This window comes from Alligator mississippiensis, chromosome 3, assembly GCF_030867095.1.
Source record: "Alligator mississippiensis isolate rAllMis1 chromosome 3, rAllMis1, whole genome shotgun sequence".
Classification (NCBI taxonomy): Eukaryota; Metazoa; Chordata; order Crocodylia; family Alligatoridae; genus Alligator; species Alligator mississippiensis.
The window spans coordinates 264,512,569-264,527,213 of NC_081826.1; the positions used below are offsets into that span (position 1 = coordinate 264,512,569).

The 14,645-nt window shown below is 49.0% G+C and overlaps 1 protein-coding gene across 3 annotated transcripts in view; it reads left to right on the forward strand.

The window, feature by feature from the left end:
- The window catches only part of DEPDC1B (DEP domain containing 1B), a 67,994-nt gene continuing 53,349 nt past the window's right edge, over positions 1 to 14,645 (forward strand). The window contains exons 1-3 of one of the 3 annotated variants that reach the window (XM_019495897.2): positions 1 to 119; positions 204 to 469; positions 14,285 to 14,420. In XM_019495897.2, coding sequence (XP_019351442.1) covers positions 72 to 119; positions 204 to 469; positions 14,285 to 14,420 — 450 coding nt within the window. In that variant the 5' untranslated portion in view covers positions 1 to 71. The remainder of the gene's footprint in view (positions 120 to 203; positions 470 to 14,284; positions 14,421 to 14,645) is intronic. The other 2 variants (XM_019495896.2, XM_014594136.3) reach the window with 2 other exon arrangements.

A 14,645-nucleotide genomic window follows, 5' to 3' on the forward strand; every position in this document is an offset into this window, starting at 1 on the left:
GCTCCGCCGGCCCGGATTCAAACGGCGCGCAGGGCGCAGGCCGCCCGGTCGCCGTGGAGACGGCGGCGCCCATGGAGCCGCGCCTCGTGGGGCCCGGGCCCTACCGCGCCACCCGCCTGGTGAGTCCCCCCGCTCCCCCCTCCCCGCGGGCGGCCGGGCTGTGCCCCGCGGCTGCGCCTCTCACGCCCCTCTGCCCCCCGCAGTGGAACGAGACGATCGAGCTGTTCCGCGCGGGCATGCCGCGGGGGAGGCGCCGCAGCCGCCTCCGCACCCACGAGCGCTGCTTCCGCGCCTCCGAGGCTGTCGCGTGGCTGCACGAGCTGCTCCGCGGCAACCAGAACTTCGGGCCGGAAGTGACGCGCGGGCAGACGGTGCAGCTGCTGAAGAAGTTCCTCAAGAATCACGTCATCGAGGACGTCAAAGGCCGCTGGGGCCAGGAAGACTTCCGGGACGACGGGCGCCTCTACAGGTGACTCGGCTGGGGGTGGGGTCCGTCCTTGGCGCCTCCTGGCTTGGCCTCTCTGGAGCCAGCGGTGATGCGTCTTGGCGCAACCTGCTGAGACCCCTGTCCGCGCCGCATTTATCGCGCAGTTCACCAGTGGGTTGCGAGATGCCCTGAGACGAGCCCAAGTGCAGTGTAATTGGCGCGCATGTGGCACAGACAGAAGTGACAGTTTTCTCCTGATCTGGCCACAGAAAGCATCCTCTAGCTGTGACCAAACGAGCGCACGGCTGCAAACAGCTTCAAAACTGATCTGGTGAAAATCTGACCTCATTGCATGAGGTATCAGATAAAGAGGCTTCAAAATGTCACCTTTTTCTGTAACGTTGGTCTGCCGAGCTCCCAGCCTGTCCCTGTTTTCAGAATGGGAGGGGGGAAAGGGATTGGACAGAGTTCAGTCTGGGGGGTTTTCCGCCCCCCTTGGAGGGTGGGGTGGGTGAGCCCCAACATGGGGGGGGCTCCAGTTCACCCACCCCACCCTTCAGCACCAGCTGGGGAGCCCCATCCTCCCGTGTGCAGGGCTACAGTGAGGGCAGCAGCACGGGGCTGTACCCCTCAAAGCAGGCCCGTGCGCAGGAGGCGCGTTGCTAGGGCAGTGCGGAGCTCTCGGTGGCGAGCAGCTTCTCCACATGGCTCTGCTGTGCCCTGTTGCGCTGGGTCTTACCCACTGGGCTGCGTAGGCCCTGGGGGAGGGAAGTAGGGCAGGAGCCCATGCCTGCAGCCTGTGCCTGCCCCGCCCACAGATCTGGGGGGTGCGGCCCCCCCCCCCCGCCTCCTCTTCGGAGTGCGCGTCGTGGCAGGGAGCCAGTTCCCCCCCCCCCCGGCTGGGCAGCAGCCCTAGCTACAGCTCTGCCTAGCTCCCTCCCTCCCTGCAGGGGGCTTCAATTCCCCTCCCATTTCCCCTGCGCCACTTACCTGTGGAAGCTGCTTTCTGGCTGCCTGGGCCCATGTGCATGTAGGTCAGGGGCAGGGAATTATTTCTAGCGGAGGGCCACTTACTGAATTTTGGCAAGCCATTGAGGTCCCCATGACAGGCAGCCAGGGACAGATAAATACTAATTTTCTAAATGTTTTAGGGGCCCTGTGGGCTGGATGGTTTGGCCTGGTGGGCAGCATCTGGCCTGCAGGCTGCATTTTGCCCACCCCCTGATGTAGATGCACATGGTGCCCCCTCTCTCTCCACCCTCCTCCCACTCCCTCCCAGTTTCCTGCAGGCTTGGACTCTGCCAGCCTGCAGGGAGCTCATTGCAAAACTGGAAAATCTATGGGCTTCTCCAGTAAAACGAGAAATCTGCGTTTGCCTCTGGCAAGAGGTAAAATCTGCTGCTTACTCTGTTTTTTCCACGTGAAATGGAAAACCTGGATCCCTGGTAATGAAAGCCTTTGCTTGAGGAAGAGGATTAAAAAGGGCTTGATGCTCTGAGAGATGTTCCTCTGGCATCCCATTTGCTGAGGTTCCTATCTGCAGATGTAATGAAGAGCCAGGATCTCTTAGAACTTAGTCTCCAAATTTGGGTAAGATCTTCCGAGAGCCTGGCTACTTGTTTTCAGTTTGTAAGATTTTAAGATGCAGAGATTCTAAGTTTGTTAGACTGCTTATTTGTCCTTGGATCATAAAAGTATATCTAGATATACATATTGTGGCGTTCTTTTATTTGTTGGCAATGTTCATAATTTGAAATTTTAATGGAATCTGCTTGTGTAGTTGCTGCTTTTGAAGGGCTCCATTTTGTATGAGAACAGAAGTTGTCAAAAGAAACCCTCAGATCCCCAGATCCAGTCTAGGGCTCAATACCTTCGGGTCAGCACTCCAAACCTTCTATCCCAGTCATTTTGAATAGTGTTTATAAAGTGTTGCAATTCCTCCCAGATATTGTGTAGATCACACACAACAATTTTGTTTGTTAACAGTGACCAGAATGTTGGTTAAATTGCTACACACAGTAAAATTCCCATCTGCAAACACTTGTGCTTGTGACTAATTTTTTATGCCGATGTGCTCCTGGTAGGAGCTGAATATTCCCCTTTTTAGGAAGCTTCTTCACGTGGGAAACGCAGTAGCAACCAAGATCCACACCACTGAGTTTCTTCCACAGCTTTCTTCTTATTTTTTTATTTCCTTCCCTTTTCTACTTTCTCAGGAGCTTCTAAGGGCAGCAAGAGTTTCTCTGGGGCAAGCAGCTTCTCTTGGGGATACCTCCTAGTGAAGGGGTGGACAGTCTGCAGCACATGTTCCACAAATGACACAGACAGCCTCTGTAGCAGCAGATTGGGTTGGGAGCAGAAAGCAGAGCAACAGATCAGACAGGGGAAGGGTTCAGAGTGGCACTCGGGGATGGCCTAGAGCTTCATTCATGGCTCACTCGCCAAAAAAGTTTAGCCCTTGTTGTCCTGGTGCAAAGAGGATACCTTGTCCTGGTGCAAAGAAGAGACGGGGACTTTCTAAATCTGAATACTCTTCATGTCAAATATCACATAGGGTAGGAGTCGGGGCTGGCCAACCTGCAACACATGTGGCATGGGCAACTTCCCTGTGTAGCAGCAGATCAGGGAGGGGAGAGGCAGCACAGTGGCAGATAGCAGCAGATTAGTCAGGGAGCATAGGGCAAGAAGCAGAAGCCAAAGCAGCAGATTTGGTTAGGGAGCAGAAACTACAGCAGCAGATCAGACAGGGGAAGGGCGTCATAATAGCACTTAAAGCATGTGGAACCAATTTGTGGCGTGCCTGTCAAAAAAAAAATTGTCTCCCTACTGACGTAGGGCAGATCATACCATCCATGTCTATACTGAGCTGTTCTTGGCATGTTCCCCATGCTCAGGGTTGGCACTGCAGGCTGCTGCTTGACCTGGGCTGTGCTGCAAATCTCTTTTCTCTCCAGAGGACCCAAGCCACCTTTGCTTATCCTTGCCACAAAACCCTGTCCTCAGTGGCAATGGGATGGGGTGAATTCCGCATCAAGGGTAAGTGCATGTGGGAGAGAACAGCAAAAAGGGCTGTGGAGTGGGGGTGCTGCATCATGGCACAGCTGCATGCCACTGATTTCCACCCCCCCATCCAGGTTGGACTTTCATGAGCCATGTCTAACCTCTTCACAGGCTGATGTCATCCCCCTGCAGGTGTGCATCCTTTTGTGTGCCAGGGGTTGCCTATACTCTTTTTCATTAAGTCAATGGCAAGGCGACACAGTAGACTTTATTTTAATTATTTCTTGGGAGAGCTGCATAATAAGACCCCTTGCAGCTCTGGTGGTCTAAATTGTTTTCTGTGGATGAAACCATCTTCCAGATCTCTTTCACTTGCCCCACAAAACAATTTTTATTAGCCCAAAGGATATATACTTACATGTCTGTTCCCTAGCAGCTGACAGCTTGTCTGCTTTGTTCTAGGGCAGTGTTTCCTAACCCATAGCTTGCCAACATTTGCATTACCTGTGAGACTTAAATGTTTGTAGCCATAGTTGGGGGTGGGGGGGGAAATGGATGATGACGACACATTAAAATGAGGTTGACGGAGAGCAAAATTGCCTGCAGCATGTCTTTTTGCTCAGTCTTTTTGCCTATAGGTTAGTTAAAGTTGAGTAACCACTGCCCAGGAGTCTTCCATTCCGTTTATTTTCCTCTTTACACTCTTTCTACCTCTGTCTTTTATCTGGATCTTGGTAGCATTGTTGCTGGTGTTTTTGTTTCCTTTTGACTGGAGAACTAGGAGCAGCTGTGAGGGGAGGTGGAGACTGCAGTGCAGGTGCCTTTTAAAGCACCCTGCAGACCTACTTCCTTGTAGGCAAGAGGGCCAAGTGGGGGTTAACCCCTTCAAGACTGGAGGACTGGAAAGGGCCCAAAGCCCCAGTGATGGGGCTTAAACCCCGGTCCTGCTATGGCTGTCAAGGAGCTAGGGCTGGAATAAGTGGGTCTATGGCAGAAGGTAGCAGCTAGGGTAAGTAGGTCTGGACCAAGAGTCAGGATCTAGACTAGTATAAAATAGTGGAGCCATAAGAAAACACTGCTCTAAGGTTCAGGACACCTGCATAATTGGTTGTTCCATGAAGGTTTAGCAGTGAGATACAGGGTGGTGGTTTGGAAGAGCTGGAGTGGGGCAGGCTAACTGGCTGCTGGGTGTTACTACTGCCTGGCAGGGCTAGTCCTGCCACACCCAGACCTCTGGAACTTAGCCAGAGTCCATGGTTTTTCCCTGTCTTTGCCCCCTCCCTCCCGCCCCCTCTTTTTTTGGGCCTTCCAAAAATAGGGTGCCACTTATATTCAGGGGTGTGTTATATGTGAGAAAATATGGTATCTTTTGGTTGAACATCAACACTCTGCTCTGGGTTATAATCGGAAGTCAGAGAAGACAGGCCCTTTCATCACGTTGCTTTGCCCAGTGCAACTGCAAGGAAAAGCAGTATACATTGATTAGACGGATGTCTGCCTCATATACTTTGGTGACATTATTGAAGGAGGCTCTTTGGCTTAGAGATCAGGCTAGAATCATTAGATCGGTAAGCAACATGGGGGATCCAGCCAGCAGCTGGACTCCATTTCCCAGTAGCCCCTGCCCACATGGCTGGGGCCAGTCTCCACGGAGACCCGAGCTGCAGCTGTCTGTGATAGTGTAAAGCTGGAGTTGCCATGGAAGCTGGCCTCAGCTGCACTGGCAGTGCATATGGCAGGGCAGGGGGCTGCTCTGGAGACCTGGGATCTTGTGGCAGGGGCAGCTTGTGCCAGGGCCAGGGCAGAGCCGTGATCAGCAGCCTGCACACTCAGGGTAGGGGCGTGCAGGCAGCGGATTGCAGTTCTGCCCCTGCTCCAGACCAGGCTGTCACTGCTGCAAGGAGCTGGGGCAAAGCCATGATCTGCTGCGTGTGTACCCCTGCCTGGAGTGTGCAGACTGCAGATCGCAGTTCTGACCTGGCACTGGAACAAGCTGCTGCCCCCCCCCCCCCCCCCCCCCCCCCCGGCAAGATCCCAGTGGCAGCCCCCTCCCTGCCTTGCCAAGCATCCTGCCAGCGTGCCTGGGGCCAGTCTGCATGGCAGCCCCTGCACTAGATGGCCATAATGGCCTTTAAATTCTGTGACATGAAAATCTCAATTAGCTGTTGCCAACAATGCTCTAATTTGGTGGGTGTCAGAGATATGGTTTGTAGACTATAGATATAATCCGTGGAGCAATGTCACACAGCCTATAGTGGTGGTGGAGAGGCTGGGAATTTGAGGTTGGGACCCACCACTAAATTCCTGGGTATAGAACCCTACTGGGTACATGTCAGTGGTGAGGGGGGTGAGCAATGGCTGGGTTAACTGCTGTGTTGCCACTGCTTGCCTCACTGCTAGGTCCAGATTCAACCCGCAATGCTCTTTGCAGTCTGGATCTATCCTACAAGGAGGTCTGTGGTCTGGATCTAGCCTGGAGGCAGCTGATTTTGATACCCGTTTTAATCCTTTCATCGTAAGTCTTGAATGTACAATTGGTTAAAAAGATAGCATTATTACTTTTCTGTGGTGGCTACTTTTTTATTTAAATAAAAAGTACTGGCTGTCCATCTCTGTTCAAGTAGGTGCAGCTCCCCTGCAATAGACCAGTGGTTCCCAGTTGGATCTGACTAGGAACATTGAAGGACCAGAGAGAAAAGCAGGAAGGGAAGCTAAGACTCACTTGACGGCTCTCAGTGAGAGTAGTAGGGGTTCAAGGAGATAACTGCTAGGAATGTAGCAGACAGGCAGGCTTCCTGATTCTCTTAAGCTGAAGCAGCATGAAGGCAAGAGTACCGCAAAAACGTTTGTTTTTTGGCTTCTCCAAGCCATAGAAGGTACAAGGTCTGGTGAGCAGCTGAGATGTGTGTGCTGACCTGTGTCTAGGATACATAATACATAGCCCAGGAAGGGTCATGGGCCCTCCCTTGGTGAAGAAAGTCTAGGGCATGCAGGAAAGGATGCAGATGAGAAGTTGGGGAAAGGGTTGTTAGAGCCTGGGAGTAGAAAATGACATTGGAATTGAGGCCCCTGTTGTTTTGATTAGCCTGTGGTTGGGGTTTTTAAGGATTCCATTTTTGGGCTGCTAAAGATGACTTGTGCCATATAAGTTGACAGCCTGGGTGATATTATCTAGATCAGTGCTTCCCAAACTTTTCTTCAGCATGACCCCATTTATGGCCCATTTCCTCAGCATCACCCATTACTCCCAACCCACAGCCCCCCCACCCCTGCACTCCCATCTGCTGATGTTGCAACCCTATTTGGGGTCACAACTCACAGTTTGGGAACCACTGATCTAAATGTTGAGGGTGATATTAGCTTAGAGGTGATTTAGGGACTGAGAAGGGAAAAGGGACACAGTACACGTTCCTGGGAAAGTGGGAAAGCTAAGGCAGTTATGTAGATAAGTCACAATTTCCTTTGGAAAGTGATGCTGTTTAAATATAGTACCCTTTGTACTTCCTATACATGGTTATGACTTCTGGTACCCTACCACAATTCAAAATGAATTAAATTATTCCCAGTGAGAAAGTAGCAAGGGTTTTTGTTTTTGTTTAAGTCCATAAAATATATCACTGCAGAATGCTTGCTTCTAATGTATTTTCTGGACTGTCACAGCTACAATAATATGCCAGCCCTACTCCAGCTGGAAAGTCATTTGGTGATTTATGAGAAATAGCAGAATTTTACATAGTCCAGAACGGAGACCACCCTTCTCTGAGTGCTGCGTTTCTGATGTGTTCGTCATCTATATTGGTGCTTAGTTGTAAGCCTCAAACCACATGCAGGGAGCATTAAACAACTTCAGCTTTCCAGCCTTTTTAATATAATAAATATTCAGGAAGTGCCCTCTGGCGGACTGATCCTGTTTTGACAATGTTCTGTGCTTGAGTGCACCTCCTACCCCCTCCCAATCAAAACAGCCAGTGGAAGGTCATGTCAATCAGAAATGCTAGCATTAGGGTAGGGAGTTTGCTTTACATATTTATTCATTTACATGTGCAACTAGTTGTGACCATCTTAAAGCTGAAGGAGGTCCATGGGCTGTATGCTCCCTAAAACTGTCCATCCCAAACTGAGCTTGTTGTTGGAGAAGGGTGCAAAAGCTTGCCAACAGTCACATAAATGCAGGGCGGAAATGGGGAGGTGGGGCGGGCCTCAAAAATAACAGCTGCTGCCACTGTTGGTAGCTTTTGCTGCTCCATGATCTGCCCCTGCCCAGCACTGCCTTATTGTTTAGTTGATGAGTCATTGGGCCAACTGCTGTTTTGCTCTAACCTCCTAAGCCATGGGTTTTCAACCTTTTTAATAAGTGTATCCTCAGCAGCCGGACGCTGGGGGGTGGGGGTGGCATGCAGCTGGATGCGGAGGGGGTGGGGGGGAGGGGCTAAGCTACTGTGCTAAGCTAACTGGTTATCACTGGGTTTATTGGTAATCATTTCACTTTTCACATGCCTACTTGCAAACTGCTCCTTTATTGCCACATGTTTGCAGAATACCTGCAAACTACTTGGTATTGCAGCAGCTTTCCAGCGCTGTTGAAAACCATGTCAAAGCTCAGAGACGTAAATCTATTTTTAAACCCAAAAGAAGTATTTGATCAGGTTGCAAAGGAGGTAATGAATTTTGGGGAAAATTTGAAGAGTCCCTGAACTCAAGAAATTTGCCAGCGGAATAAACTGGTATGGGCATCAGAAAGGGGTCTACTGCTGTTGTAACATGGTTACAATTTTTAGATTATTGTGAAACTGTTTTGCTTACCCAGATTTAGTGGTTTTGATTTCCTTCCTGAATGCTTCAAGTTTCTCCAGCTGCCCTTCTTTCCACAGGGGAGACCCTTCAGTAGAAAGTTAAGAGTCCATTACTGAGATCTGTTCTTATCTCCCAGGTTCTTTAGTCTCTTATTGCAGTTTTACAGCTGTAAAAATTAATTTGTACTGTATGCAACAAGAAAGTCTTCATTTAATTTTTCAGGCCTTCTGAACAACTCATTGTTCAGCTAAGTGGCTGTGACAAAATGTGGTGAACTGTACAGTTTGCTGCTTCTGTTATTAGAGGTGCACTGATATATCGGATTGGCACTGATCGGGGAAAATTAGCTTTATCAGCAAATGTTTTTTTTTCTGGCCGATAAATGTCACCAATAAATGCCATGTGCATGCGTGCAACCACAGCATGCATGTGGCCAAGAATACAGCCCAGCAGCTTGGAGAGCAGCATCCTGCTGGTAAATCTGCAGGGGGGCTGAGGAAGAGAGTGGGAAAGGGAAGGGGTGGGGGGGCATCAAGGCCCCCATGGTGAGGGAAGGAGTGGAGCAGGTGTCAAGGCCCCATTACCATCAATAGAATCAACAGTGTCTTCCTTACCTAAGTGATGGCTTTACCACTACAGGAAAAATTGTATTGTTTGTTTGTTTGTTTGGCTTGTTTAAGTTGTCAAAAGTTTAAATGCATATGAGTATCATGTAAATACTATAAAAAATCATTTGGTAATACCCCCTCTACAAATTGAATTTGTCTGTGGACCCCAGACCAGGACACTCCTGTCCAGCTTGGACTGGAAAGTTGTTCTAATATTTGAAACAAAGGGCAGCAATTCATATAAAAGCTTTAAATTTGTAAATTTCTCTTGTTTAATGGCATTTTTAAAAAAAGGCAGTATGTGTGTTTTTTAGCAAACAACCTGATTAAATGTTTTCAAGTCTATAAGGAGAATCTCATTGGTATTTAGATGCTGTTTAGAACACCAACATAGCAGGATATATGTATGAAATTTCATTAACCCATTGTTTTAAAGGGAACAAAAACCCGCAGAGTTGATGTTTCCCTAAACCTGGGACTTCCGTGTATTAAAAGATGATTTAAAAAAAAAAAGAAGCTAAATTTAGCCCAGGAATGGTGTAGTGTTGCCTGGGTAACCACGAGATTGAAAGGATGTGGACCACTAGTGAAGTATCAAGAAGTTTGCTTGGTACGAAGAATAATCAAGCTTAGTTGTGTTATGCATTGACTGTGTTTGTAAAATGTTATTGATGTGATTTTAATTATACCCAATCATTGGTGCATCAACGAACAACCAATTGGAGCGTCAAAATGTTTAGTGAAGAGAACTTTAACAAAATACAGTTAGGAATGGCATCTGATGATTTACTTGTGGCCATATAAAATCTGACCCTACAGCAAAGAGTCAGAGGTCCAAAATACAGCTGATAGGACTTCTGTTGTAATTCAAAAACTAAGAGACTATTATTTCACTCTTGCAAGACATTAAAGAAGCTACTCAACACCATAGGTAGATAACCAACCCAACAAAGTATTTCCATTGCAACCTACATCCTTAGTGTGGCCTCTTGAGTCGCATGCAAGACATCAACAAATGTCTGCGTGATGCCACCATATTTTGGGGCATCAAGGAAGGGAGTGTAGCAGGCAAACAGTGATGCTAAGGCTTTTTAACAAGAAGTAGGCCTTCCCAGAACTAAGCAACAGAACTGAACAGAGTGCCTTGTGTGGCACTGGGAGATGCGAGTGCTGTGACTGTGCTAGGCAAGCAAGGAACAACAGTTTCCATATAAGGAATGCTTAGCACAGAGCCAGGGGATCAGACAATTTGGAATGAGAAACGTTACAAAAGTAATGAACAAAGAAAGGTGTGCGTGTAGCATGCCATGCTTCTGGGAGGTTAGATACAGCTGCTGTATCCCTGCTCGAACAGCAGGGAAGCCAGAAACTTGCATCCCACTCACCCAGCCAAGGACTTGAAGCCTTGTACCTCCGAAGGTCACTGCTGTAATGTCTAAGGAGTCACCAGGCCGTATAACACAGAGGAAACCTGTAATATTGCCTAGGGGTTGCTATTAAAGTTTACTTGATACCACATTGGGCAAGTTGCCTTGTTAGTTCATTGGAGGGGGTGATGATCTCTGGCAAAAAGAAATCTTATTGGTAACAGCAGGGGTAGAGGCAGGTGCTGCCCAACCAGGACGGTGAATGGGACGTGGGGAGGGGATGAGGAGGGGGATGACTCCTTGCTGCTGCATGCATGCCTGGGGAGGCACTTCTTACCCTGTGAAGTGCTTCATCTGGGGAGGAAAAATCCGCAACAAACTTACAGGCTTGGCAGTGCTATGCTAGCTAGCACCATGTCCAAAAGGGACCTGGGGGTCATAATTAACCATAAAATGAATATAAGCCACCAGTGTGATGCTACAGCTAGCAAAGCAAACAATATTTCATAGATTTCATACACATTAGGGCTGGAAGGGACCTTGGAAGATCATCGAGTCCAGCCCCCTGCCCAAAGGGCAGGAAGTCAGCTGGGGTCATAGGATCCCAGCAAGATAAGCATCCAGTTTGCTCTTGAAGGTGTTAAATGTAGGCGCTTGAACCACCTCTGGTGGCAGGCTGTTCCAGACCTCGGGGGCTCAGACAGTAAAGAAATTCTTCCTTATGTCCAGCCTGAAACGGTCTTGTAGTAGTTTATGACCGTTCAACCTAGTCGTCATCCCTTGGGGCGCTCTGGTGAACAAACGTTCCCCCAGATACTGGTGGTCACCCCTGATAAACTTATAGGTGGCCATCAGATCACCCCTGAGCCTGCGCTTTTCCAGGCTAAAGAGCCCCAGGGCTCTCAGCCTGTCATCGCAGGGTCTGTTTCCCTGACCTCTGATCATGCGCGTGGCTCTTCTCTGGACTCCCTCAAGCTTCTCCACATCCTTTTTGAATTGTGGAGCCCAAAACTGGACGCAGTACTCCAGCTGTGGCCTCACTAAGGCCGAGTACAAGGGGAGAATGACGTCCCGGGATTTGCTTGAGAAGCATCTATGGATGCAAGCCAGCATATTGGTCGCTTTACTAGCCGCAGCATCGCACTGCAGGCTCAAGTTCATCTTGTGGTCAATGATGACCCCCAAGTCTCTTTCTTCCATAGTGCTAGCCAACATAGCACTGCCGAGCCTATAAGGATGCTGCGGGTTTTTCTTCCCAAGGTGTAGAACCTTGCATTTATCGGTGTTGAACACCATCAGATTCTCATCCGCCCACTTGCTGAGCCTGTCCAGGTCAGCCTGGATCACCCGCCTGTCTTCTGGTGTGGATGCTTTGCCCCAAAGTTTGGTGTCATCGGCGAACTTGGCCAGTCCGCTTCTGACTCCAGTGTCCACATCATTAATGAAGATGTTGAACTGTATGGGTCCAAGGACAGAGCCTTGGGGGACCCACTGGTCACAGGACACCACGATGAGCGACTTCCATCAATTACTACCCTCTGGGTCTGACCCCGGAGCCAATTTTCCAGCCAGTGGATCGTGGAGGACCCAAGGCGACAATTGGCCAGTTTCTCCAAGAGGTGATCATGGGAAACCAGATCGAAGGCTTTTTTGAAGTCAAGATATATGACATCAATCTCTTCTCCCTTGTCCAGGTGATAGGTCACCTGGTTGTAGAAGGAAATGAGATTGGTCAAGCAAGACCTACCCGCAACAAACCCGTGCTGGCTATCCCTTAAGATGTTGGCGTCGGCCAGTCCATTAAGGATGGCCTCTTTAATAAACTTTTCTAACATCTTCCCTGGGATAGAAGTCAGGCTAATGGGCCTATAGTTAGCCGGATCCACTTTCCTCCCTTTCTTGAAGATAGGCACCACATTGGCCTTCTTCCAGTCTTCGGGCACTACACCAGAGCGCCAAGAGTTTTCAAAGATCTATGCTAGAGGCTGGGCTATGATGCTCACCAGCTCCTTGAGTACCCTGGGGTGAAGATTGTCAGGGCCGGCTGACTTGAAGGTATCCAGCTTCTCAAGATGTTCCTTCACGAAGTCAGCATTAATGGAGGGCAGGGGATCACCCTCACCCGGACTTCCCCGTCCCGTAGCGGGCATGGGCGTCCCATGGGACTGATGAAAGACCGATGCAAAGTACCTATTTAATAGGTTGGCTTTTTCCTGGGTGTCAGTTGTCAGTTGCCCCATCTGGTTCAGCAGGGGTCCAGTGTTGCCCCTGCTTTTCCTTCGGCTCCCCACATATCTGAAAGAGGACTTTTTATTATCCTTGATGCTCAAAGCTAGTTGGAGTTCAGTTGCAGCCTTGGCTTTCCTGGTCTGCTCCCTACAGGACCGGACCAGTGCAGAATAATCCTCCTTGGAGGTGACTCCCATCCTCCATCCTTTGTAGGCCTTTCTTTTTAGCCTCAGGAGGTCTGCTAGGTCCCTGGAGAGCCAGGGCATGCATCAACCGATGCATCTGAAGCAAAACTAAAGAAGTTATTCTCCCACTGTACTTGGCATTGGTGAGGCTGCAGCCAGACTACTATGTCCAGTTCTGGGCACCACACTTAAAGAAGGATGCGGAGAAGCTTAAGAGAGTCCATAGAAGAGCCACTCATATGATTAGAGGCTTGTAGAGCAAGCTGTATGAGGAAAAGCTGACAGATATGGGAGTGTTCAGCCTGAAAAAGAGAAGACTTTGGGAGGATGTGGTGTCACTGTACAAATATATCAGGGGAGAGCATCAGGGGCTAGGCAAACAACTTTCACCAAAGTGCCCCAGGGGAAAACCAGAAGCAATGGTCATAAATTCCAGGTTTTAGACTGGACAGGAGGAACATTTCTTCACAGTTTGTGTGACCAGACTCTGGAATAGCCTCCCAAGGCGGGTAGTACAGGCACCTACCCTGGAGATCTTCCAAAGGGATGCATGCCTTGCTGGGGTTATTTGATCCCAGCAGTCTTTGCTGCCTAGAGCTGGGAGGCTCCTGGACCCAGTGATCTCATGAGGTCCATTCCAGCCCTAAACTTCTGTGAGGCATAGGGGACATGTGCCTCTTCCCCCTTCTCCCAGATTTGTATGCAAGGCGAGGGTGGGCTGCCTGGCCAGTGCAGGGCTCCCAGGGGAAAGGCAGCAGAACCAAGTGCCTTGAGCAAGGGTGGGGGGGGGGGGCTATAGCTTTGGCCCCTTTTCTCTGGCTGTGCCTCTGGCTTCTGGGGCCCCTGGCCCTGGTCGTCCCCTCTCAGGCTTAGCTGCTCGCATCTTGGTGACTGCCTAGTCTCACACAGATGTTCCTCCTTATGCTTACTGGGCAGTTTCCTCCTCCCTGTTGGAGCCTAACTCTGCTGTTTGTCCTATGGCTGCCTAGAGGTCTGCCCTATTCTTTCAGCTTATTGCTGTGTAGCTAGCCTTGTCTCTGCTGCCTGTCTACCAAGCTAGCCTGCTCTGCCTTCCCCTTTTTAGTAACATGGGTCTTTGGCTCCTTGTTATAGGCACCTCACGGACTGGGTTTGCATGTGGCAATGATGGGGTGAGTGGTGGTGGCAGCGGTGGTGTTGGTAGCGCTGGGGTTTAATGCTGCTATTGGTCACCTCCTGCTGCCAGCAAGCATCCCCAGCAGGGATTTACATTTGGGATTTCAGCAGCAGGCCCTGCCCCTAAATTTGTCACCTCTAGGAGCCCCATGAGCCACTAATAAGTTGGTATGTTTGATATCTCTGCCCTAGAGTGCTACAGCGGAGTTATGCTTGCATCTAGATTAGGTAAATTCAGGTGTTCCGATCTGGGTGCCAATCAATTGGATTAATTGTATATTGTAGATAGAGCCATAATTGGAAAGATCCTAATGGTAACAGCATATTTTAGATTGCAGACCCCCTTAAAGCTTCCCTAGCAAAATCAAAATTGACTGTGGAGAGGTATTTGGGTATACATTGTGAGAAGATGACTTGTATACACCCATATTAAGAAGTATTGAAGATCTAGGTTAAAAATAGCAAATGAGAACTAGTGTAAGATTTAAAAGCCCTTCTTAAAGTGTTTTTTAATTACAGATTTCCTCCTTCCTCACCACTAAAGCCATATCCAAAGAGGCCTTCATATGGAAAAGAAGTAATTAAATTTCCAGGCTGGAATGAACCTGGAGCAGGCACATCCCAAGAACGTACTCCAGTGAAGCCAACTGTGATGGTAAGATTGCTTTTCAGCTTCCAAAATGTTAAATGTTCTGAAAAGAAAATAGTTAATAGAAAGGAGTAAATTAAACTAATGATCTGTTTTAGGGCTGCACAGCATTTGGCAGTAAAAAAGCAATATACTTTCACAGTGAGTTTTTGTTTTATAACGAGCAATTGTTCTTTAATTTTAATTACATTTCACTAGTGGTTTTGACTTTATCTCCCTAATGGGAATGTT